At 37.9% G+C, this 20,941-nt stretch overlaps 4 protein-coding genes across 6 annotated transcripts; 1 reads left to right on the forward strand and 3 right to left on the reverse strand.

The window, feature by feature from the left end:
* Positions 1-36: 36 nt before the first annotated feature.
* LOC105686014 (vesicle-fusing ATPase 1-like) lies at positions 37-5,704 on the reverse strand. The gene is made up of 10 exons (XM_012400542.3): positions 5,552-5,704; positions 4,892-4,980; positions 4,587-4,811; positions 3,878-4,505; positions 3,568-3,792; positions 3,154-3,453; positions 2,760-3,050; positions 2,467-2,651; positions 2,231-2,389; positions 37-2,146 (listed from the first exon to the last, which is right to left on the reverse strand). The coding sequence occupies exons 1-10, from the start codon at positions 5,561-5,563 to the stop codon at positions 2,029-2,031; spliced, it is 2,232 nt and encodes a 743-aa protein (XP_012255965.1). The 5' UTR covers positions 5,564-5,704; the 3' UTR covers positions 37-2,028.
* Positions 5,705-5,717: 13 nt separating this feature from the next.
* Positions 5,718-14,969, forward strand: LOC105686013 (integrator complex subunit 1). 3 transcript variants are annotated; one of them, XR_007276659.1, is made up of 15 exons: positions 5,718-5,958; positions 6,108-6,345; positions 6,461-6,936; positions 7,014-8,303; positions 8,392-8,567; positions 8,640-8,792; positions 8,865-9,542; positions 9,618-11,408; positions 11,500-11,814; positions 11,897-12,359; positions 12,469-12,593; positions 12,683-12,879; positions 12,963-13,235; positions 13,361-13,529; positions 14,835-14,969. XR_007276659.1 is itself a non-coding variant. In XM_048648735.1 (14 exons), exons 2-14 carry the CDS (start codon positions 6,180-6,182, stop codon positions 13,474-13,476), a joined length of 6,219 nt encoding a protein of 2,072 aa, XP_048504692.1. In that variant the 5' UTR covers positions 5,718-5,958; positions 6,108-6,179; the 3' UTR covers positions 13,477-13,796. The 3 variants fall into 3 exon arrangements, 2 of the variants coding, with proteins under 2 accessions (XP_048504692.1, XP_048504693.1); XM_048648735.1 differs by lacking the exon at positions 14,835-14,969 and having other exon boundaries at positions 13,361-13,796; XM_048648736.1 differs by lacking the exon at positions 14,835-14,969 and having other exon boundaries at positions 5,728-5,840; positions 13,361-13,796.
* LOC105686015 (nuclear RNA export factor 1-like) lies at positions 13,662-16,179 on the reverse strand. The gene has a single exon (XM_012400543.3). The coding sequence runs from the start codon at positions 15,607-15,609 to the stop codon at positions 13,999-14,001; it is 1,611 nt and encodes a 536-aa protein (XP_012255966.2). The 5' UTR covers positions 15,610-16,179; the 3' UTR covers positions 13,662-13,998.
* Positions 16,002-20,285, reverse strand: LOC105686016 (nuclear RNA export factor 1-like). The gene has a single exon (XM_012400544.3). It carries the CDS (start codon positions 17,844-17,846, stop codon positions 16,272-16,274), a length of 1,575 nt encoding a protein of 524 aa, XP_012255967.1. The 5' UTR covers positions 17,847-20,285; the 3' UTR covers positions 16,002-16,271.
* Between the last annotated feature and the right edge of the window lie 656 nt (positions 20,286-20,941).

Here is a 20,941-nt window from a genome sequence, read left to right on the forward strand (position 1 = left end):
TTACATTCTGCCAAAGGGTTAATAACAGATAATACATTGTTTGTATGATATGAGTTTATTTTTCTATACACAGACATAGCAACGTTCAATACACTGAGAAATATCAACGCTGGGATAGTAACATTGATAATAATTTATTAACAATATGCCATGCACAAAGATTTCGCAAAAAGTTGATTCGATAATTCACAAATTTTTAGATATTCAAACCTCATTTCTACTGCCTGTACATTTTACATGACAATATAGGAAATTGGAATAGGTTTGCACTCGGAATTCGAAACAATGTGCATGAGGACGCATGGATACATTTTTAAATATATTAATATCTATTATTTCTAAGCTCAAACGAAAAATTAAATTTATAAAAATTACATTTAAATATAACATATCTAAATTATAAAGAAATATTCAAGATTAAAAGACTGGAATCACTGTGCAGTACAATAATCTATTCAAAAAATATTATCACCACACAGAAAATAGGAAGTCATGGAATATTGGCGCACAATCGTAGGCGTTTATGCTATTAATTAGTTTTGATAAACCGTAATGCTCAAGAATATTCCGTGGGACTGGTGACAATACACTGGACATGTGAGACAACGATAGAAAATATGAGGTCTTCATAAATTCGACTTGGTTGTTTCGTTCAAGAATTTCATTTATCTTCAGTAATCGAAAGTGAATTCGATCTGCTGATACGGTACCAATTGACAATATTACTTATTGCTCACAGGATTTTAATTGACAAAAGCGTTTTACTTGTCCACCTCGTCGAGTACACATTTTAAGCATACGTATCGTCTATGATAATAACATTTACTATAAAAAAAAATCATAAGCTTGGTAATTTTGGAACGAAGTTGAAGTACATAAGTTGAGCTTGTTACTCTAAACAGCTAATTGAAGGTAAGTAGATACAGACATCCAAATACAAGTTTTTATGTTAAAATCTTACACTGTTTATTGCTGGGAACTACACCAACTGAAATGATGGTAACTTCAGATTATCTCAATAGAAAGTCCACTGACTGTCCATGATTTTGGACAGTCATAAATACATGTAATAAATTATTGAGTTTCTGAAGTGTACTCAAGGCATATACAGTATGTGAACAACTTATCACTAGAAATAGATCACCATAAACAGGAGAACTGTAGAGTAAGTAATAATAAATGATGTGGAATGATAGAACTCACACAATATATTATGTCTCTTTTATCATAAATACCTAGTTCATAAATATTCGAATCAATCGTATCATAATCTCTCTAGCGTATTATATCTATTGTACACAGAGGATTGTATACTAGGCTTCCATCACCATTCAACATAACGGCGATCCGAAAATGGAAGAATTTCAACGAATCTCATAAGTACTAGCTTAACTAACTTTATTTGGATTCTTCAACGTGTATTTATTAATGATTCAACAATGATCGGTCAACTGATTATAAGTACATGGTGTACACCTCTAAGCAACCGCAAGCTCAACAGGAACAAATTACCTGTCGGTGTTTGACAACTGTGTAACCATCTCATTATGGCGTAAATGTTAAGTCCTGAACTACATTTCTTATCAGTGGATGTATACATATAGCAGCAGCTGGCATAGCAAACCAATAGAATTTATTGCAGTCGCTGTATTTCAGTGTCGATGTATACTTTTCAGTTTAAGTTTGGTAGAAACAGGGGCAAAATTATCACGTGTGCAATTAATCGATAATTTGGCAAACAATGTATCAAACGAACAGTGGCGTATCAGTAAGTTAGAATGAATAAAAACATGTCTATCTTGTATTAAGAGATACCAGAAAATGCTACATTACAATTTAAAAAAGTTTTTGATAACGACATACTTATTTCTTGAATACTGCCCATCTCCGAGGTTCGAAATTTATTGTGTGATAGCTTGGTGCCAGATACTGATCTACAAAGGCGGTATAATATTATCTCAACTCGTTGATTATAATAATGACTGTTATTTAGCCTATTAATAAATTAAATCTCGACTAAATTATCGTTCACTCTAAACCACCCTCTTCTTCCAGCTTTGACAAGAACTTTGGTACCCTGTAGTTCGCTTCAGTTTGTCTCGCCATATCAATTAAGCCCAACAGTTTCTTGATGCCAATGAATATGCTGGAGAAACAAATCGTTGCTAAATGAATTCGATCAAAATACCTCAAGAAAGGATTGCCTATTATAATTAAAATGGGCGCTTACCGGTGTCCCTGCAGTTTAGCATGCAGAGATGCGAGTTCCTCTTTTGAGAAAAGATCTGCTTCTTCCAAAACCGCAAGAAGGTGGTCGGATGTAGAGAGGTTTGGCACATGAAGTACCGTGCTAAAGGCTGATAGCATCTCCATATCCTCCAGCACACCTCTGTAATTTTGTATATTACATGATTTATAACTAGAGACTTTCTTGATGATCGAATTCTATTTATCTTTTGCACAAACCTGCGACTTGTTGTACATAAAATGAGTAATTTTCGGCCACGTGGAGGCTCCTTTTTTAATAGAACCAATAACGCCTGCAGAGTCAAGTTTGAGTAACGTGGACCAATTGGACCGTAATCCAAAAGGCGTTCTATGTTGTCGACCAGAATACAACTGAGTTGCGAACGGTATGCATCGTCGAAAATCTATGATTCAAATTCGAAGTTTTATGTAAAATTTGTTCTTGAGAAATAAAAAGTAAATATATCATTTAGGTTTCATTTTCAAAATCGTATGATGAGTAAATTACTTACCTTGCGAATTGATAAACATTTGGCAGATTCCGTATAGCCGACCATATCTTCAGGAGTACAAACTTTGACAAATGGAAAGTCCGAGTTTTTAGCAATACGAGCTGCCAGAGCCGTTTTACCGCTGTTTGGTGGTCCCTCCAAAAGTACAGACACAAGACCTGATCCTTCTGAGCCACGAGCTTGCTGGATATATAGTGATCCATCGGCCAAAATATCTGCCACTGGTTTTCCCCAATTGATGATTCCACGTGTCAACAGATGGTCCAAGGCATCTGCGCTGGTACCAAACGCCTGCAGAATACAAAAAATATTAAAGAATCATATTGTACATGAAACCTCAATCAAACGATCTTTCACACATATTAAGAAAAAACACTCAATTCTTTGAACTCACGGGCTTTATATCATTCTCCAACGCATGCAGGAAGTCACTTCTGCCCACCATCAGCTTTTCCATTGCTGCAGGGTCAACTTCCACTTTGCTGGAAGCTTTAATCAACCTATTCATAGCTGTGCTCTGCGCAGCTCTTACTAAACCTTCCAGTTCAGCACCACTGAAATTCTTTGTCTTCACTGCAAGCTCTTTGATGTCAACATCAGGTGCGATCTTCTTGTAATCTCGCATCCTGGATGTGTGAATATTCATGATTTGGAATCTACCGTGTTCATTTGGTAAACCAATTTCCATTTGAACCTGAACAATACAGAATCCAGCAATCTTTAGACTCATGAACTTTAGAATATACGTTTTATTATATCATTGAGAAAAATTCCGAAATATAATAGAAATTATATCTATTTCATTTACCTCTAATCTGCCAGGTCGTAGCAAGGCTTCGTCAATCATGTCTCTCCTGTTAGTCATACCAATAACTAGAATGTTGTTCAGTTGCTCAACACCATCAATCTTGGCAAGTAACTGATTAACTACAGTATCATGAACGCCAGTATTGCCAGCAACACTTCCTCGAGATTTACAAATGGCATCAATTTCATCAAAGATTATGATATGGAGTCCACTGTTCGGGCCCAACTACTCATAATATTAATATTCATTAAGTATCACACTTTTCTGAATTCACCTCACTTAGAATTATTGATACAACAAACCTACATACCCTTTTTTCTTCTTCTTCAGCATCCGCGAACAGTCTCCTAATATTAGCTTCACTCTCACCCACATATTTGTCCAGGATTTGTGGTCCATTCACGATTTTAGGCTCTCTTGCATTCAGCATGGTGCCTATTTGTCGGGCCATCAAAGTTTTACCAGTACCTGGTGGGCCATATAACAAAATACCTTTAACATGCTTGCACCCTAGTTGCTCAACAACTTCTGGGGGAAATACACGCGATGCAAAAGCTCGACGAAATATAGCATTGAATTCTTTATCCAAGCCACCAATTCCCATTTTCTGGAAGTCCCAGTCAGGGTTGATAATTGATTGACGTACGACTTTTCCCTTTGCTTTTCCAGTTAAATTAAGACTTGAGTTTTCTGCTTTCTCAAACTGAATCATTGTGTCACCCAGACATCGTCCCATTCGGGTCTTCCTTGGCTTTGCATCTTGTCCAGATTTTATAGCTGCAATATCAGCTGCCTCTAAACTCTTAACAAGAAGTCCAAGCATCTTTTTATCTTGAAATTGAAATGCAAGCTGCTGCCCCACAGTAAATGCTTGGCCAGAAAATTGCAGCAAAAATTCCTTGGCCATTAATTCCGTATCATATGGTTCCAAGGTGGTTCTGAAATAAAGTGGGCAGTTAGCGTCACATGAATTACAAAATTTTTGTATATATTTGAACACCGATAATGCCAAAACTCACGTTTTTTTCTGCAGAAAGTCAGCTTCAACAGTGATAGTGCAGAGAAATTCTGAACAAGATGTAGGGTCGAAATGATAAGGACGTACTTCGATATCTTGATTGAGGGAAAGAGTTGCCCATTTACGCTGTGGCAAGCTAAAGCCAACTGTTCCACGTGGTATGTCATGATGGGTTTTCACAGTGAAAACAAAGTGTTGATTTGGTCCAGTAGTTACCTCAATATGCCTATAACCCAGTATTAGACAATAAGATAAAGTATTTATGATGTGTCAAATAGAGATCTCAAAATTCAGGGGATTCTTTACTTAATATCATCTGGAAAATCATCACGGCTGATAACAGCACAGTTAGAGAGGCTGAGCTCATCTGTAGGGCACTTTATCGCCTTCATTCTCTGTCAAAAATAAAATGTGAAGTAATAATTAGCAACCCTATTTTAAACGAAACAAATGAAATGACTTGAATAATTGATGAACAATGTCTTCATCGTTCTATGCTAAATAGAATTATTGTTCTTGGTTTAAAGATACGGATAAAAAATAATGCAATCACAGATCTTAAAATTAATTTTTCTGAAGCTACATTTTTCAAAAATATGCAAGGTTGTGTCATTACCGATCTATCTGACAAGACAAATAACTATTTTATTATTCATAGAGCTGTCAAGGTGAATTTTGATTTTTCATCAATAATTTTTGGCATGAATCATGGTTACAAAAAAAAAATCGGTGAGCTAAGAAGAAAAGTGAAAAATTCTTTTTGAGGAAATGAACTAATAGATTTACAATATATCCAACGTGACATAAGCTGTCTGGTAGGGATTATTGACGTTTTAGCAGCGTGGAAGGGGCGTAACTTAGGACTGAAAGAATAGAAATTAATCAAGCTACACAAGGAGCTCGTGTGTGAATGATTGTTGCTTTACGTTTTCAAATCGAATTGTAATTATTGATCAAAAAACTCACCATCGCAGACATAGTTTTTGACAAATATTAGAACTCAGGCTCCTGCTTTCATAGAACCCGCAATGCAGAATATTCCTGGTGCTGCAGTAGCCAGTTCCAGTCTTGGCAATATAACGTATGATAAATATCCCACATCCTAGGTTCTTCATTCTGGTTATTTCTTGCTCCGTCAAAAGAAGATTTACCATTGTTTAGGATTTGAGCGATAAATAGAAGAGTTTGTTGTAATCTCGTTCCGATGATGAGATAAAGTATTATTTGTTCTGAGACAAAGTCTTCTTCGATTAAAGTAATGAACCTCTTATTTTTACACTCTAACGAATCAGCCATCGACTGACTTCAATTCATCATACACACTATGATATAGGTTACAATACCTGGGTCATTTCACATGCAAATCTCACGTGGTAAACAATTGTTGATATAATCAGGAACTCCGTTAGTTATCTGATTTTATTCCTAAACGTCTTCTACGATTTGAGGATTACATGACTTTAGTCCAGCAAATTTATGTTATAGTACTACCCTCACAAATGAAAATTTATTTTCGTTCTAGGTTTGGCAATAAGTAATTTCCGAAGAATATAAGTATAATATAAACAATATATCAGATAGAAGGCACCACATAATGGATCGTGGTAAAACAGGAACTGGCCGTGGTGCCAAGAGCAAAATAGCTCAACATCCAGCAGACTTATTCGCTCTAGGAGCCAAAAGTTCCAGAGGCGAGCCAACAGATTCAAAAAGGCCAGGCGTCATCCATGGCAAACCAAGCACCAGTTCTTCAAGCACAGGTCTTGTTCAAATTGCAGACATATATCGTTTACAACTATTATTAATGTGTAATTGTTAAACAGACATTTTTTCCCAGTACTTTGCATTGAATATCTTGAATGTATTTTGTTTCAGTATCAGAGCGAAAGAAAGAAGCTCCACCAGGGTCTTTACAGTCTCTTATCCCACAGAAAAAAGCAAAATTAGCTCCACATATCTCTCATTCCCGGCCTCCAATGTCCAGTGCAGAGGCATGGGAGGTTGTTGCTATTGATTGTGATCCTGCTGACCTAGCTCCGATGGTTCTCGAAGCAAGTGATAATGATGAGGCAGATAAAGTTGTTGGTATTATTTGTGGAGCCGTTAGAACACTGAAAAGCCAGAGATGGAAGCCTGATCCTTTGATCTATATGGGCTTGATGTATCTGGCAAAAATTCGCCCATCCATTTTTTCAAATGACTGTATACTTCATGCTTTATCATCATTGCTGAAACGAGATCAGGCGCATAATTTCAAGAGCAAAGGAAATCCATCTGTTCCTGTCCTTGCTGCAAATTTATTGATGAGAGGATTTCACGAAAAAAGAAGTTGGCCAGAAATATTTGTCAAGGTAATCCGATGTGTATAATATAAAAATTATTGTTGAACTCAGACAATTCCCATCAATCAACTGTCATTTGTTTGCAGCTGTATATTGAAGATGCGCTGGGCGAACGTGTCTGGGTTGATAATGAGGAGTGCAAAGGATTTGTGGATAACATTTTAACAGGATTCAATACTAGACACCCTCCTAAGAGTATTTTGCAACCAGAGTTGTCAGTTCTAACACCGAGAGAATGTCACAGCCCATCAACAATGGAAGACGATGATCCTACCGCTTCCGCAATTCAATTAACCGGAGACAAAGAAAAGATTGAATTTCCAGTTATGCCCAGATATGCTCATTGCATCGAGAACATTGAGCTAATTGTGTTAGAGACAGTCAAGGAACAACTAAACAGACGACAACCAGAGTCTATAACAAGAAATTTTTTGAGATTACTTTCATCCACATGTGGATTTGTAGAAATTCGAATAATAGTTGTTCCAAAGCTGGAAATGTGGCTACATAATCCTAAGCTCATGAGACCTGCCCAGGAATTATTGAGCTATGTTTGTTACAACTGTACAACTCACACTCAAAGAGATGTTGAAGTGATAAGTCAACTGGTCAAAATGAGACTCAAAACTAAGGCCGTAATTAATATCTACCTGAATGGTGTTAGAGAGCTAATTAGCCTTCATCCAGAAAATTTATCAACAACATTGAAACACACGATTTACAACGAACTATCCAGTGCAAGAAATCCGAATAATATGCCAATGCTGGCAGTTATGTTTCAAGCGTTCCAAGAAGCAGCTGCCAAATTACTTGCCGAAATATTTCAAGATTTGTTAATGAATCGTGAAGATTACTTGAGACCTTTAAGAGCCTTGTTGCGAGAAATAGTCCGTGTGTGCCGGCATGATATAAACCTTATTGCATTCGCTCGCACAATGATGATAGAGCGAAAAGAAATATCGCAGCAGCTTCTGAGCTTTGAATTTAAGGATAGAGTTTTCATATCCATCGTCGACTTACTATGCTTATGTATGTTTTTGGGTATTAGCCCGCAAGTTAAGGAGGCGGCCTTATTAGCTCAAAGAGGGGACAAGAAAGATGTGGCGCTTTTACAGCAGTTTCAAAATTTGGTTGCGACTATTCAGTATGAGTCTGTATCATGGCTTCATAATTTAGCTCCCCAGATTTATGGCATAGGGCGAAACGAATTGCTACATTCTCTCCATAAAGTTTTATTATTGGAAACACCAGATAGTTATTATAAGCTGGACAACTGGCCACCTGAATCTGATAGAGTATTTTATATTCGCTTAGTCTCTGATGTACCCCTCCTCCAGAGTACTCTTCTGAGATTACTTCTAATTGGTTTTTCCAAAGTAAGCTTTCCTCTTTATTTCAACCATACTTCCTTATCACTTTCAATTTCTATATTTCAGTTTCATGGATTTTTATATTTTTATTCAGGAAAATGGGGTGACACATTCGGAAACTTTGGAATTAGCTGACCAACTAATAAAGCGGGCTGCTCTGAACTCCTCAGAAAGTTTTCCTACTTTATATGCTGACAAGATGGATATAATAGAACTAATTTTCAATCTATGTGTCTACCAGCCTCCGGGATCTATCAATATACCTCCAGAGTAAGTTTTTGAAATATTGAGTTATACAAATTCTGAAAGAGCAAGGGCAAAACCCTCTATTAACTTTCATAGATACGAGCCACCAACTTTGGCAATATCAAATTTATACTGGAAAGGTTGGACAATGTTACTGGTTTTAGCAGCTCACAATCCTTCCTCGTTCGGTGCAGTAGGATGGAAAAGATATCCCATTCTGCAAACTCTCATGGAAATGTGCATCACGAAGTGAGTATTAATGTTTCAATCTAAATAGATAACTGAACGACAAAGTCCAACAATTTAAATCATTTTTTCCAGTCATTTTTCATACCCTCCACCAACAATGGCTTTGCCCGAAATTAATGAACAAGAAAGAGCAAAAGAACTGCAGGTAGAGGTAATAGAGAAGCAAAAGATATTGGAATATGAAACTCATTTGGCAGCAGCATCTACACGAATGCAGATCTCCGAACAAAACAGCCTTCTATTATCACAATTAATTACAATGGATCCTACGGGCATTGCAAGAAGACCTCCGCCAGCCGTTTTAGAACAACTACAAGCTTTGAATGTGTCCCATCGATTAGGGCATCTTCTCTGCCGCTCCCGACGCCCTGACTTTCTATTAAATATAATCCAAAGACAGCAACAAAGCACGTCTCAAAGCATGCCTTGGCTAGCCGATCTTGTTCAAAATAGCGAGGGAGCTCTCAGTCAATTACCGGTTCAATGCCTCTGCGAGTTTTTGTTATCGACCAGCGTTCAAGCAGGAGAGAAGCAGCCAAGGCAACAACAGCTACTAGCACATCTCCAAAAGCTACTTACAGACCCGACACAAGACCAACAACATGCATACGAGGTTTTGGAGTACTTTTTAAGACGGTTGAGCAGTCAACAAAGTGCTAGTCGAACGCAAGCCATAACTGGCCTTGAAACAGTACTCAGCTCCATCCCTCTTGAGGAGGAAGGTATGGAAGTTGAAGGGGAGAGCGAAAAGTGAGAAAATTGTTATGTTTCTATTCAAGTCAAGTGATACTATTCAACTCTAAAGTTTTTTGTTCTCGTTTGCAGAGAAATTTGGCTCCTTCGCAAACTACCGTCGATCCCGTATTTTTTGTCAGTCCGTTCGCTAGTTTCTACGGCACTACGTGGAGCTTGTCAAGTTGAAAATAGTCCCGATTTAGTTCGTGCTTACATCTCTTACCTTGCCGCACATACTTTAGATGATGATCTTACGGATCTGATTGATTTGGTGAATGAAATCTCACAGCTTGTTGTCGAACGTAGCACAATAATTGCAGCCATTCTACCACAACCGGACAATGATAATATACAATCAAAGCAGACACTGCATGCATTTATGGCCATTTTTTGTAACTACCTTCAAAAAGCCAGAGCACCTAGAGGAGAAGGTTATACCTGGTCTGAGAGCCAAGATCAAATACTCGTCCAATGGTCCACCGGAGAAGAGTGTACTATGCATATTTTAGTGGTCCATGCCATGATTATTTTGTTGACGTATGATTCATCAGACAGCCCAGGATTGTTTAACGAGTTACTGGAAACCTGGTTTCCGGAAAATAGAGAACCACCTAAAGCGTTTCTAGTTGATACTAGTGAAGAAGCCCTCTTGATTCCTGACTGGCTTAAGCTAAGAATGATAAGAAGTAACGTCCCACGTTTGGTAGATGCTGCTTTGAAAGATTTGGAACCACCACAGCTGGTATTATTCATACAAAGTTTTGGAATTCCAGTGTGTTCAATGAGCAAGTTATTGCATACTCTCGATGCCGCTGTACAGATTGACCCAAGTTCAGTAGGAGAAGCCGTTCTAGACAAGACTTACATGGCACAGTTGGTCGAGGTTCAACACAGAAGAGGAGCAACTGGAGGACTCGTATTTGTACAGGTCCTGCAGCTTCTAGAACCACTTTTGCCTGATGAAAATCCCATGATTGTTGAAAATCTGCAACAAACTCTGCCAGCTAATGCAATGGTACAAAAGCAATCCATGATCCAATGCTCAATTAAAACTGATGTTCCTCACCTAATCAACCGACTTTTTATTGAAAATATGCCAACGAATCAAAAGCTAGACGCATATCGAAGGTTGCATAAAATTTTGACAGTGGATCTGCAAAAACCTGTGCGAGAAAACAGCACTGTGGTATTGGCTATTCAACACATATGCAGCGTATTGAGTTCTATGCAAGTCAAACAGTTTTTAGCATCATTAGTCCTCATGACACAGTTTTCATGCACTTTAATGAGGATTATTTTGTTACCATTGAAAAAACCATCAACTCCACAGCATGTTATTGATATTGGACGTAGCATGTGTTTGGATTTGATTGCGTTGATAGGTGATATTAAGGCACCTGTATTATCCATTCTTCAAGATTTTGCAAACATGCAATCAACAAAAGATCATCAGCGAAAGGAGCTTGCTGCCTTGACAAAAAATCGTGACCCCTTGACTATTCTAGGACAAACCGACCTGTTAAATCTGGAAAGAGTAGGTCGTAAGCTTTTGGACAAGTGTCTCAAACAACAAAACAACGACATTCTCGTTGAAGCAATGGCGAAGCTGCTAGTTTCGGACAGTAATGAAGGAGTTATAAAACCTAGAACTGGACTGCTCATAGACTGGCTGGCTTCAGTAGAGCCTGAGTTAATAGGGACGTGTACAAATCTGCAAATGAAGCTTCTATTTGCCGAAACTACCGTGAATATTAAGACTGATAATAGTGTAGTTAGTTCGCACGCCTGCAGACCTTATTTATTGACCTTATTGACGCATAGAGCAAGTTGGGCTACGCTTCACAAGTGTGTCGCACACCTGCTTGATAAATGTGACAATGCGTGAGTATGTTGTTGCTGATATTATCAGCAATATTACTGTTGTCTTGAAACTGATTGTTATTTTTCTTTATACAATTATCTTTTTCATCAGATATGATCCGACTGCTGTTCTGGACTTTTTGTGGGCTTTAACTTGCAATCCCAAGCTTTGGCAAGGCCGTGATAAATTTACACCAAAGCACTACGTCCCTGAAGATATTTTACTTCTGTCTGAACAGCAGTTGCTTAACCTGGTTTCATACCTCGTTGCTGAAGCTGTTGTTATATGCAACCGTCAATCTAGAAAAGCTGCAATCGATCAAATGGAGGGCAGACTGGACTTGCTACTACATTGTGTGTCTACAGAAGAGAAACTCATCTGTAGTGTCGTTAAACATCTAGCCGCTCAAATGGAAGATAGTAATGGGTAAGGATCTCTATTTTTAGAAATGCGAAATATTTTCTCTGATATGCTTCATCCTGTTCAACAATACTTATCGGTGTTGCAGAATTTATTCCGACATGGCACATCAGTTCTTACTTCACATGTATATGAAAATTCCAAAAGTGATATGTTACTTGGACACATCACAATCAAAGAAATTTGTTAGAGATGCAAGAATCACAGACTGGACTGGTTCGGTATTAGATTGTACCAGTCATGCACTTTTGACAGCGTTGGCAGCAACTCCTCGTCAAAAATCATGGAACTCTAAATCTCAGGATTTCGAATTGTGTGCTAGAAAAATGGCTGCTGTGCATCCTATTCTTGTTTTGCGGCAGTTACCTATGCTCGCTTCTTCTCTTATGGGGAGATCCTATCTAGATTTTGGGCAGTTCCGGACTGGTCATCATCTGAATCTCTTTCTACAAGTTATGGGACTTTTGGAATTGTTGCAGCCTCATTTATTTAATGAAGAACATAGAATTGCATTAGAAGATACACTGGAAAACTATTTTCAATGTTTCCAGGTCTGTAAAACCAATCTAATCTATTATTTCAGTCTTCGCCACTCTTAAATTTCTGAGAAATCTCTTGTTGTTCATTTGTTGCAAGTAATAGGACATATTTTCATTTCAGCATTACGGTCCGATAAAAGACCTCATACCTCTTCTAAATAGATTTGTTGCACTGCTCCAAGCATATATATCCCATGATGCACAGAAGGCCTTGAAGTATTTATACAAGCATTCTCATATCTTGCAGTAAGTATATCGAAAAAAAAAATTCCACCCCCAATTATTATTAATATTTTGGTTTATTTTCTCTGCTGATATCAATTACTTTTGTATAGCGAACTTCGACTTCAAAATCCTGGGCTGTCCAGTTTACGTACATTAATGTCAGGAATCCCAGTACCAAGAGATGGTGAAGACGAAGAAGAACAAGAAGTTATAGTCGCTGTTGTTCCACCACCTCCACCACCAGAACCTACGATCCCTCAACATTGGTCATCTTTACTGGCAACTTTGAACAAACTACATGGAGAAGGTACGACCGTGGATTTCTATATTCAATGGTGCAATGATTGGCAAATTCTTGATAGGACAAAGCATAACCAAATTTTATTATAGACGTATTCACGGCGTTGCAAGAAATCGAGCATCTCTCGTCACGCAAGGCATCAGTTTTGGAGTTAGTAACTGATTCTGTATCAGAATTAATTCTATCTCCGCAAGGAAACATCCGCTCGCTAGCTCACACGTTACTTGCTAGGGCTTTAAAACATCGACCGGCTTCCAATCTTAATATTTTAGCCGCGTTTCATAAATGCCTAGAAAGTCCTAGAGCAGATGTTCTGATGTCAGCTCTTGATAGGCTACCTGATATCGTCGTTTGCATGCAAGGTAAGAAATTTCATTTTACATTCATTATATTTCATTGCAAATGTATCAAAAATTTTTGTGGCAAACATCATTCCACCCTTCTGGCAATGTGGATTGTTAGCTGATATTATTAATCACGGTTACAGAGCACGCGTTACCTTTGATGCAAAAAGTGTTTGAACTTGGAGTGAATTCTAATGTGAATACCATTCCGTACATTAACAAATGCATTGCTCTGCTTAATATACAGCAGGGCTGTTAGCAGTCGTGAATTGAAAGATGTGACTACAGGAGATTATATTTTTATCAACTTTTGTAAGTGCGACACATTTTTCTACCTATACTTATTTCTACAATCATTATCATTCAATCGAGTGATCATAATTTTGTGTATAGTAGCTATCTTATAAAAGAATATTGTTGGTAAGGTAAGATGAGTCAATTTGCTTATAGGAAAAACAAATTTATTAACAATTTACAATGTCCAATTGTATAAAACGTATAAATATCGTTATAAATTTAATTGCAATTGCATTTTACATGCTGAAAATAATACAATTAGAAACATTTACCCTTGTGAAAGCGGATGTCGATACTATTTTCAATCATTTATAATTAGCTAGTTCAGTCAAGTGTATTTTCTATGGTTATTATGTTATCTTTTTAAAATTGATAGATTTTCTTTTTTCATAGAGATAACAAAATAGCTTTTTTATGTTAGAAATTCTTGGTCGGCATAAAAATTGCAAATCATCCTACATTTTTATTATAATAATTGAATTTACTAGAAGGCTTTGCGAGGAATATCATTCACCATATAAGCTTTCATGAAAGAATTAATTGCAACTCTGATATCCCATTTAGCACTGTCTAAATATTTTTTGCACCACTCCTTATTCATAGTAGAAAGTTCAGATAAAAATCCAACAAGTTGCTCTTTTTCGGCATTACTGAATAAAGTTGGCTTGAATCTCGGTGCGTCCTTGGGCTCAAATTTAGGATCCCTATTTTCCCCTGTCGTGTAAGCTGCAGGGGCAACGTCAAAATGACATTGATCATTAATGATGCTGTGTTCATGGTCTTCTTTAGCAATAATAACGAATGTTCTGTTGAAATGCATCAGTTGGAAAATTGATGACTTATAATAAAATACTCCTTGGACAGCAATGACCAGATGGCTTGTGCCCTCATGCAACAAGTCCACCTGCAGAGATTTCAAATTATGGGTAGTGGGTGGTTGTCTTCTTAATACGGATATGATTTTTTCCGGCCCTCTAAGTATAAATTCCTGACATTTAGCATAGTCCACAAATTTCAACAGGTTTCGGTTATTAGCAAACACCCTGTTCAGATTCTTCTGAGTATAAGTAGGGGCATTCCCTACAGTCATAGAGTAGAGTGCATTTGTATCATAAAGGCCGTTAAGTACTATTCTGTCATCTTGATCGTAAAGGGTGAAAAAATGTCGAATGAATTGTTTAACCAGTCCTAATTTGGTACCATTACCAATGTAGTTATTCTGTATAATTGGTACAAGTTTTTTTTCAACTCCGATTACTATTCCATCCAATTTTTGGAGATGTGGGAAAATATTTTTAATAGTTTTGATGTACTCCTCAGGTGTAGTGTACTTCATGCAAAGGGGGTTTCCATCCAACCATAATTCTGTTATTTTGAACTCGGAAAAATAACGTAAGTATTCAACATCTGACAGTTCATTGAATCTCAAATCTAATTTGCATAAGTGATAGTTGAAGAATTTCTCAAACGGTATGAATGAGCTTATTCCATTATTTCTTAGTGCTAATTCTCTTATTGGCAATTTCACTTCTCTTATGTTGCCCATAATTCCCATTTTTGCACATCGCAACACATACAGAAGTACCCTGGGAGCAGCAACTGGGCAATATATAGAGCCCAGTGATTTCTCTTTTTGAAAACTGTCTAGGTTCAAAATTTTTTTCCCTGACTCATACTTGTAGTACAAAGTTTGAGCTACAGTTTTTGTAGGATTCAGTTGTAAGTCATCCATGCTTAAGAATCCTAAGATTACATCAATCTTCAGGATTTTTTCTGATGGCGTTACAACACAGAGATTCTGCTTCACCAGGTTTTCAATTGCTTCTGTATTACATCTTGTGAGAAAAGTGCCATTTCCAGCTTTGTCAATTTGGTACATTACCGGCAATAGAAACTCCGGTTCACAGGCATTGATTATACTGACCAATACTTCATCTTTATCATATTTACCAGCATCAAATATGATGAATTTGTGCCAGAGATCTTGGCGGGCTGCTAGAGCCAGTTCATGGTTATTGAAAGATGGTTTTAGATGAGTCAGTCTCAGTGGTTCCCAGGTATTTTTTTTTCCTGGCACAACTGTCGGTGAAGCCATATTTAATATTTCGCGATTACGCTAATACGTATAATTCTTGATATCATTGGCTCGAACTAATTCACACCGAAAAATGAAGTCATCCTTCCTACGTTAAGGTTAGGATCACTAATTTGTTCACCCTTCATTAATGGGGATAGTCCACTCTGCGATTCTGATCTTTGGCTAATTTGTCTCATTGCTCTTCAATAGATGGTTTATCATTATCAAATCTTTGATAAGTCATTAGACGACAATATAAGATTGATAGTTGAATAAACTTCGAAATTCTACTCTGTGCACATCGATTGATGTCAAGGGTTGATGGCGTTTGACTACGGTAAACATTGTCTAGTGCTTGATACCTAAAAACCTAACCTCAAACTAGTTTTGCTTTTTTTTCAAATTATATTCATTGGCATCATACCTTCTATCCGCAGACTGTTCCAGAAGATCAAATTTGAGTAATCCATTATGCTAAGTTTGTTCTGGTTCTCCATGGTACAAGGGTTATTTTATAATTCAAAAAAGTATAAAATATTTATTTCAATTTGACAGTCTCAATGTTCACTACAACTGAAAGAAGTAAAACAACATTTCCGAGTCCATTACACAGTAATAGCTCATTTTTTAGTAAGACACTATAGTTTTGGATTGTTTCACTGTTTATTCTTCATGGGGGATCAGCGGAATGCTTGTGGAGGCACACTTGATTGCAGATACTTTTCCATAAAGTTCGAGATTGCTTTTCGAAGGTCCCAGTTTGTATCTTTCAAGTAAATAGAACACCATTCGTAATTCATTGTGGAAACATTCCTCAGAGTAATTATTAATTCTTTTTTTTCTCTGTGGTTGAAACAAGTTGGCTTAAAAGTAGTCTCCATTGCCTCATCTTGATAAATGTCTATAGATCTACCTAGTGGAGCAAAATCAATGTGATACTGATCATTGATTATGTTATACTCGTTGTCTTCTCCAGCTAACAATATGAAGGTTCTGTTGAATGATAGAATCTGTGGAGTCTTTTCGAGGATTTTGAAGACTCCTTCGACAGCTATGATAACCAGATCATCATTATCATACAGCAAATCACATCTGAAAGAGCTGCTGTCATGCAGAGAAAGTGGTAGTTTCATTAAGGCTGTCAGAATATTGTCAGTCCCACGAAAAAGTAGTTTACTACTTCTTGCAGGATCAGCTAATTTAACAAGATTTCTGTTTTCAGCAATGAATTTATCCAAGCCTTTTTTGGCTGCCAAGGCAGGGGGGATACCCAATGTCATTGAGAAAAAAGCTTCCCTATGGTAGAGACCCTTCAATATCATTCTATCTTTCTGATCATAGAGTGTAAAGAAATGTTCAACAAATTGATTTGCAAGTTTCTTCTTTTCACCAGTACGAAAGAATGTGTTATAGGTCAAAGGCATTCCTGGTGCTCCAATATAAACTCCGTCTAACTTTGTTAATTGAGGACAATATCTTCGTGCAGACTCAATGTACTGTTCTGGGCTGGAATAATTCTCACAAACGGGATTCCCGTCAAGCCAAATGTCTGTGATATGCAGGCCCCGTAAAGGAGTAAGCGCCTCCATTCCTAGCAGTTTGTTATACCGGAGGTCCAGCGATTTCAACATAGGACTTAGATTAGAACTCTCGATGGAAGATAGATTGAATAGTTCATTGTGCTGCAAATTCAGGTGCTCAAAACCATGCAGCGCATTTCTTGCTACTTTCAGGACGTAGCTAAAGGTCCTGAGTTGCGACAATGGACAATAAACAGTCTTGGACATGTCTTTATCCTTATCGAATCTGTCCAAGTGAAGAATTTTCTTTTTATTGTCATACCTCCTTTTCAGAGCAGTCAGTAGCAAAGACTGCATATTCACTTTGAGATCGTGAATCGAAGCATATCCCAATATTATTTCAACCACCAGTGAGTCTCCCCCAGGGTTGTTGATAATCAAGTTTGATCTGCAGAGCTTATCAAGAGCTGGCCCGCAATTCCTGGCTATGAATACGGTGTCTTCACCACAAGCTTGGTACTTCACTGGAATCAGGTCTGCAGGCTCAACAGCATTCACTATGAGTTTCAAGACAAAGTCTTTTTCGAATCGAGCTGCTCTAAATATTTTTATCCTGTGCCAAACGTCAGGACGACCCATCAGGGATCTTTCTTGAAACATTGAATTGCCCATCGTGATTTTCAATGCTGTAGATGGATCCAATTGTACCGGTGTAAAAGGCACACTGTGTTGCATCTTCGAGACAATACTTTTTAAATTTCTTCAGTACGACGACACTACGAATCTCATAGGTTAGTCTCTGACATCGAGCCGGTTGTTAACACAACAATCAAGAATTAAATATCTACAACTTCGCGCCCTCCGCGCGTTTCACGCTGCTCTGGTTGTATTGTACTGCATTGCTGGCTCGGACTAAAATTGTTGATAATTAGACAAAATGGGTAGCGCTCCATTTGTTTATCTACAGATTTTTTCGAATCTCTCACCGATGACTATTATTGTTGACGGCTGGTAAGAAAATTGGTTTGATCATTGTCATAAGGTTGTCTCTGTTCGCCGTCACCGCGCCACCCAACTTCGAATTTCAAACAAATTAATGAAATCGAATTCGCATTAAATTAGTTATTTTCAAATTACGACTTATGCAACCATGGGTACACTAAAACTCACTTATTAAAAACTATATTCTATGCTAATTCATTTTTACTTATTTTTGAACCAAGAAATTACTTTTATTTCGAATTGTTGGCGCTTATCGTTTAGGATCCGAAATTTAAATCAAGCCACCCTTAAAAATTAGAATATTACGATCCGTTTTTCTGTCAAGAAAATATTTCACTGGATCGTGGGAAATAATTTGTACAAAATCTATATTAGTTCGCTGTAGGCATCTTGGAAGAGTTTGGTGGTTATTGTAGTCTTAATTGAATGAGTGCTCGACAAATTTCATCTAGAGGCTGTAGAACGCAGTAGAGAATTTACCCTTATCCATATCGACTCGTGTTACACAGATATTATCTCTTCGGATCCTTCCGCATATTTCTCGTTATTGGGAAAATTACCACCTCTTACGATCCTCTGACGTATATTACACCACACTACACTACATACACATATCAGCGTATGTGCAGAGTATATAATTACGTGTAATGCTCCCCAAGATGGTTCGAATTTACCACGCGAATTCACCATGCGAAACTATCTCGTATACCTTTGAAATCCACGATGCGCTGAAAGTGCAGGAAACTCAGCGTTCTTTTCTGTATGACACTTACGGGGATCTTCTCATGGTTTGCATGTACAAATTTCAAAGCTGAAAAATGAAAAATAACGGAGAGAACATCGAACAACCTGGCTACACCTAGAGTAGTATAAGCGTAGAGAGATCGGACCGCCACCACCGATTGTGAGTATATGAACCCTAAGAAAATATATATAAAATAACCCTTGGACTCGAATATAAAGATCCTTACTGCAGCCCGTTGAACTAAAGGCACAGCGCTGGAGCCACACAACCGAACGATCACTGCATTATAGCAATTCAATAATAAATTGTAGAACCCTCGTCCGGGCGGCATTATGCGCTGGTAATCACAGTAATAAGCAGTTTTAAAAGTAACATAAGTACGTTGTAGGTAGTAACAAGTACGGCGTAATCGTTGGGACGTACTTCTATACTTCTTTGAAGCCCATGGGCGTCGTTCTTCACCCCCTCAAGCTATACGGACGCTTACATCCGCGTCGAACCTACAAGGCTATGATGTCGATGCCGATGCTGCTGCTTTTGCTGCTGCTGCAGATGCAGCCGGTGCATCCTGCAGGATCTGCGGTGAGCGCGAATTTTACGGATCATCGACACAATATATCTTATTATGCCCCGCATCCATACCGATAGCGTAAGTCATTTCTCAGTGAATTTCCTCCGAGAATCTGTATCTTTTGCAAAGCGCTAATCGGATCGAGTTTTAGTTTATTTTTTTCTTCGAACTTCTTTTTCTTCTACGGAGGATTCCACGCGAAGAGTTGCTTACGCCTATGTGATGTATTGAACGATCATCGAGTACCCCAACAGGGAAGAATGAATGAAGATTGAAGAATACGAGGATGTTTCTCTGAGCCAACACTTACTTTGATAACTAGCTAACGTAATCACATGCCGAATAAAACGGTGTGAAATGTCCCGTAAGGTTCACTGGTATACGGTAAGACATCCATGGGAGAAGTGATGATTGAAAATAATCAATCAATTTATCACCTCGTACGTTCGTAACGAGCTTGTCGAGAAATCTACTTTGGAGATAGGAATCCAGGTAGTACGACGACAAAGCTGGAATTTAACGAATCGGTGTATTGAAATAATTTTCTCGACATGCTACCGTGTGACGTTCTTTCTTGTACGGTGGTTTCATCGAAGACTCAGGGGCAGTTTTAATCAACGATCGTCTTCGGCCGGGTTATAATAAGTGATATCACAGGAAGAGGACGACGAGGAGGCTACGGAGTTAGGATGACAGGAAGAAGCACACGGTAGCGTTTTATAATGAGGAGAACTTGGTGGTAGTTTTTAAGCCGCGGTAGCTGTTGAAGTTGACACTTTATTAAAACTATGCTGCATAATAGGTATGAGCTGCTGCTGCCGTTGCTGGGGATGTCTCCGTAGCATCGGAGTGAGTTTGAACGACTGAACTACTCCCTCCTACTCGCCTATAAATACATCAATCTTACGCCTCTCTCATACGGAATTCTGCTTGTTATAACCGTACGAACGTCCTTAAGAAATACCGAACAGTTTAATAAGCAAGTGGTAGCCTCGATGCAAGATACGGATGTTCTCATCCATCAAAATGCTACCGTCTACACTAACTTATACACGACGTCGTTGACCGCTGAAAGTTAAACCAGATTTTGGAGTCGGTGCACCACACGCACGATCAACGTATCAAATTATAATGGTATATCAGCTACTCATATACGCAAGTAGATAATCGCCAATGAACCGATAAACTTTGAATTTTTATTAGGAAACCCTGAGGTCATCTCAGTCGTCAGGGATAAATAACCAGTTTCGTTCAGCATACATTGATTCTTTCACAGCTTCCGTTCGATTATTATGATAAACTCTGGTCGAATTTTCAAATTATTATAATTCATGTCCACAATTCAATGACGCATATATGATATCGAGACCATAGCCTGGTATTTTTTAATTTTATATGTCATAACTATAGAATCGTATCAATTTTTTTTCTAAACAAAAAAAATAACAACAATTATAATAAATATTTAATCGAGGTCTGTGCGCCTGATGGCGGCAACCCGATAATCCTGGA

The sequence above is a fragment of the Athalia rosae genome, chromosome 1 (genome assembly GCF_917208135.1).
Source record: "Athalia rosae chromosome 1, iyAthRosa1.1, whole genome shotgun sequence".
In the NCBI taxonomy this organism is placed as follows: Eukaryota; Metazoa; Arthropoda; class Insecta; order Hymenoptera; family Athaliidae; genus Athalia; species Athalia rosae.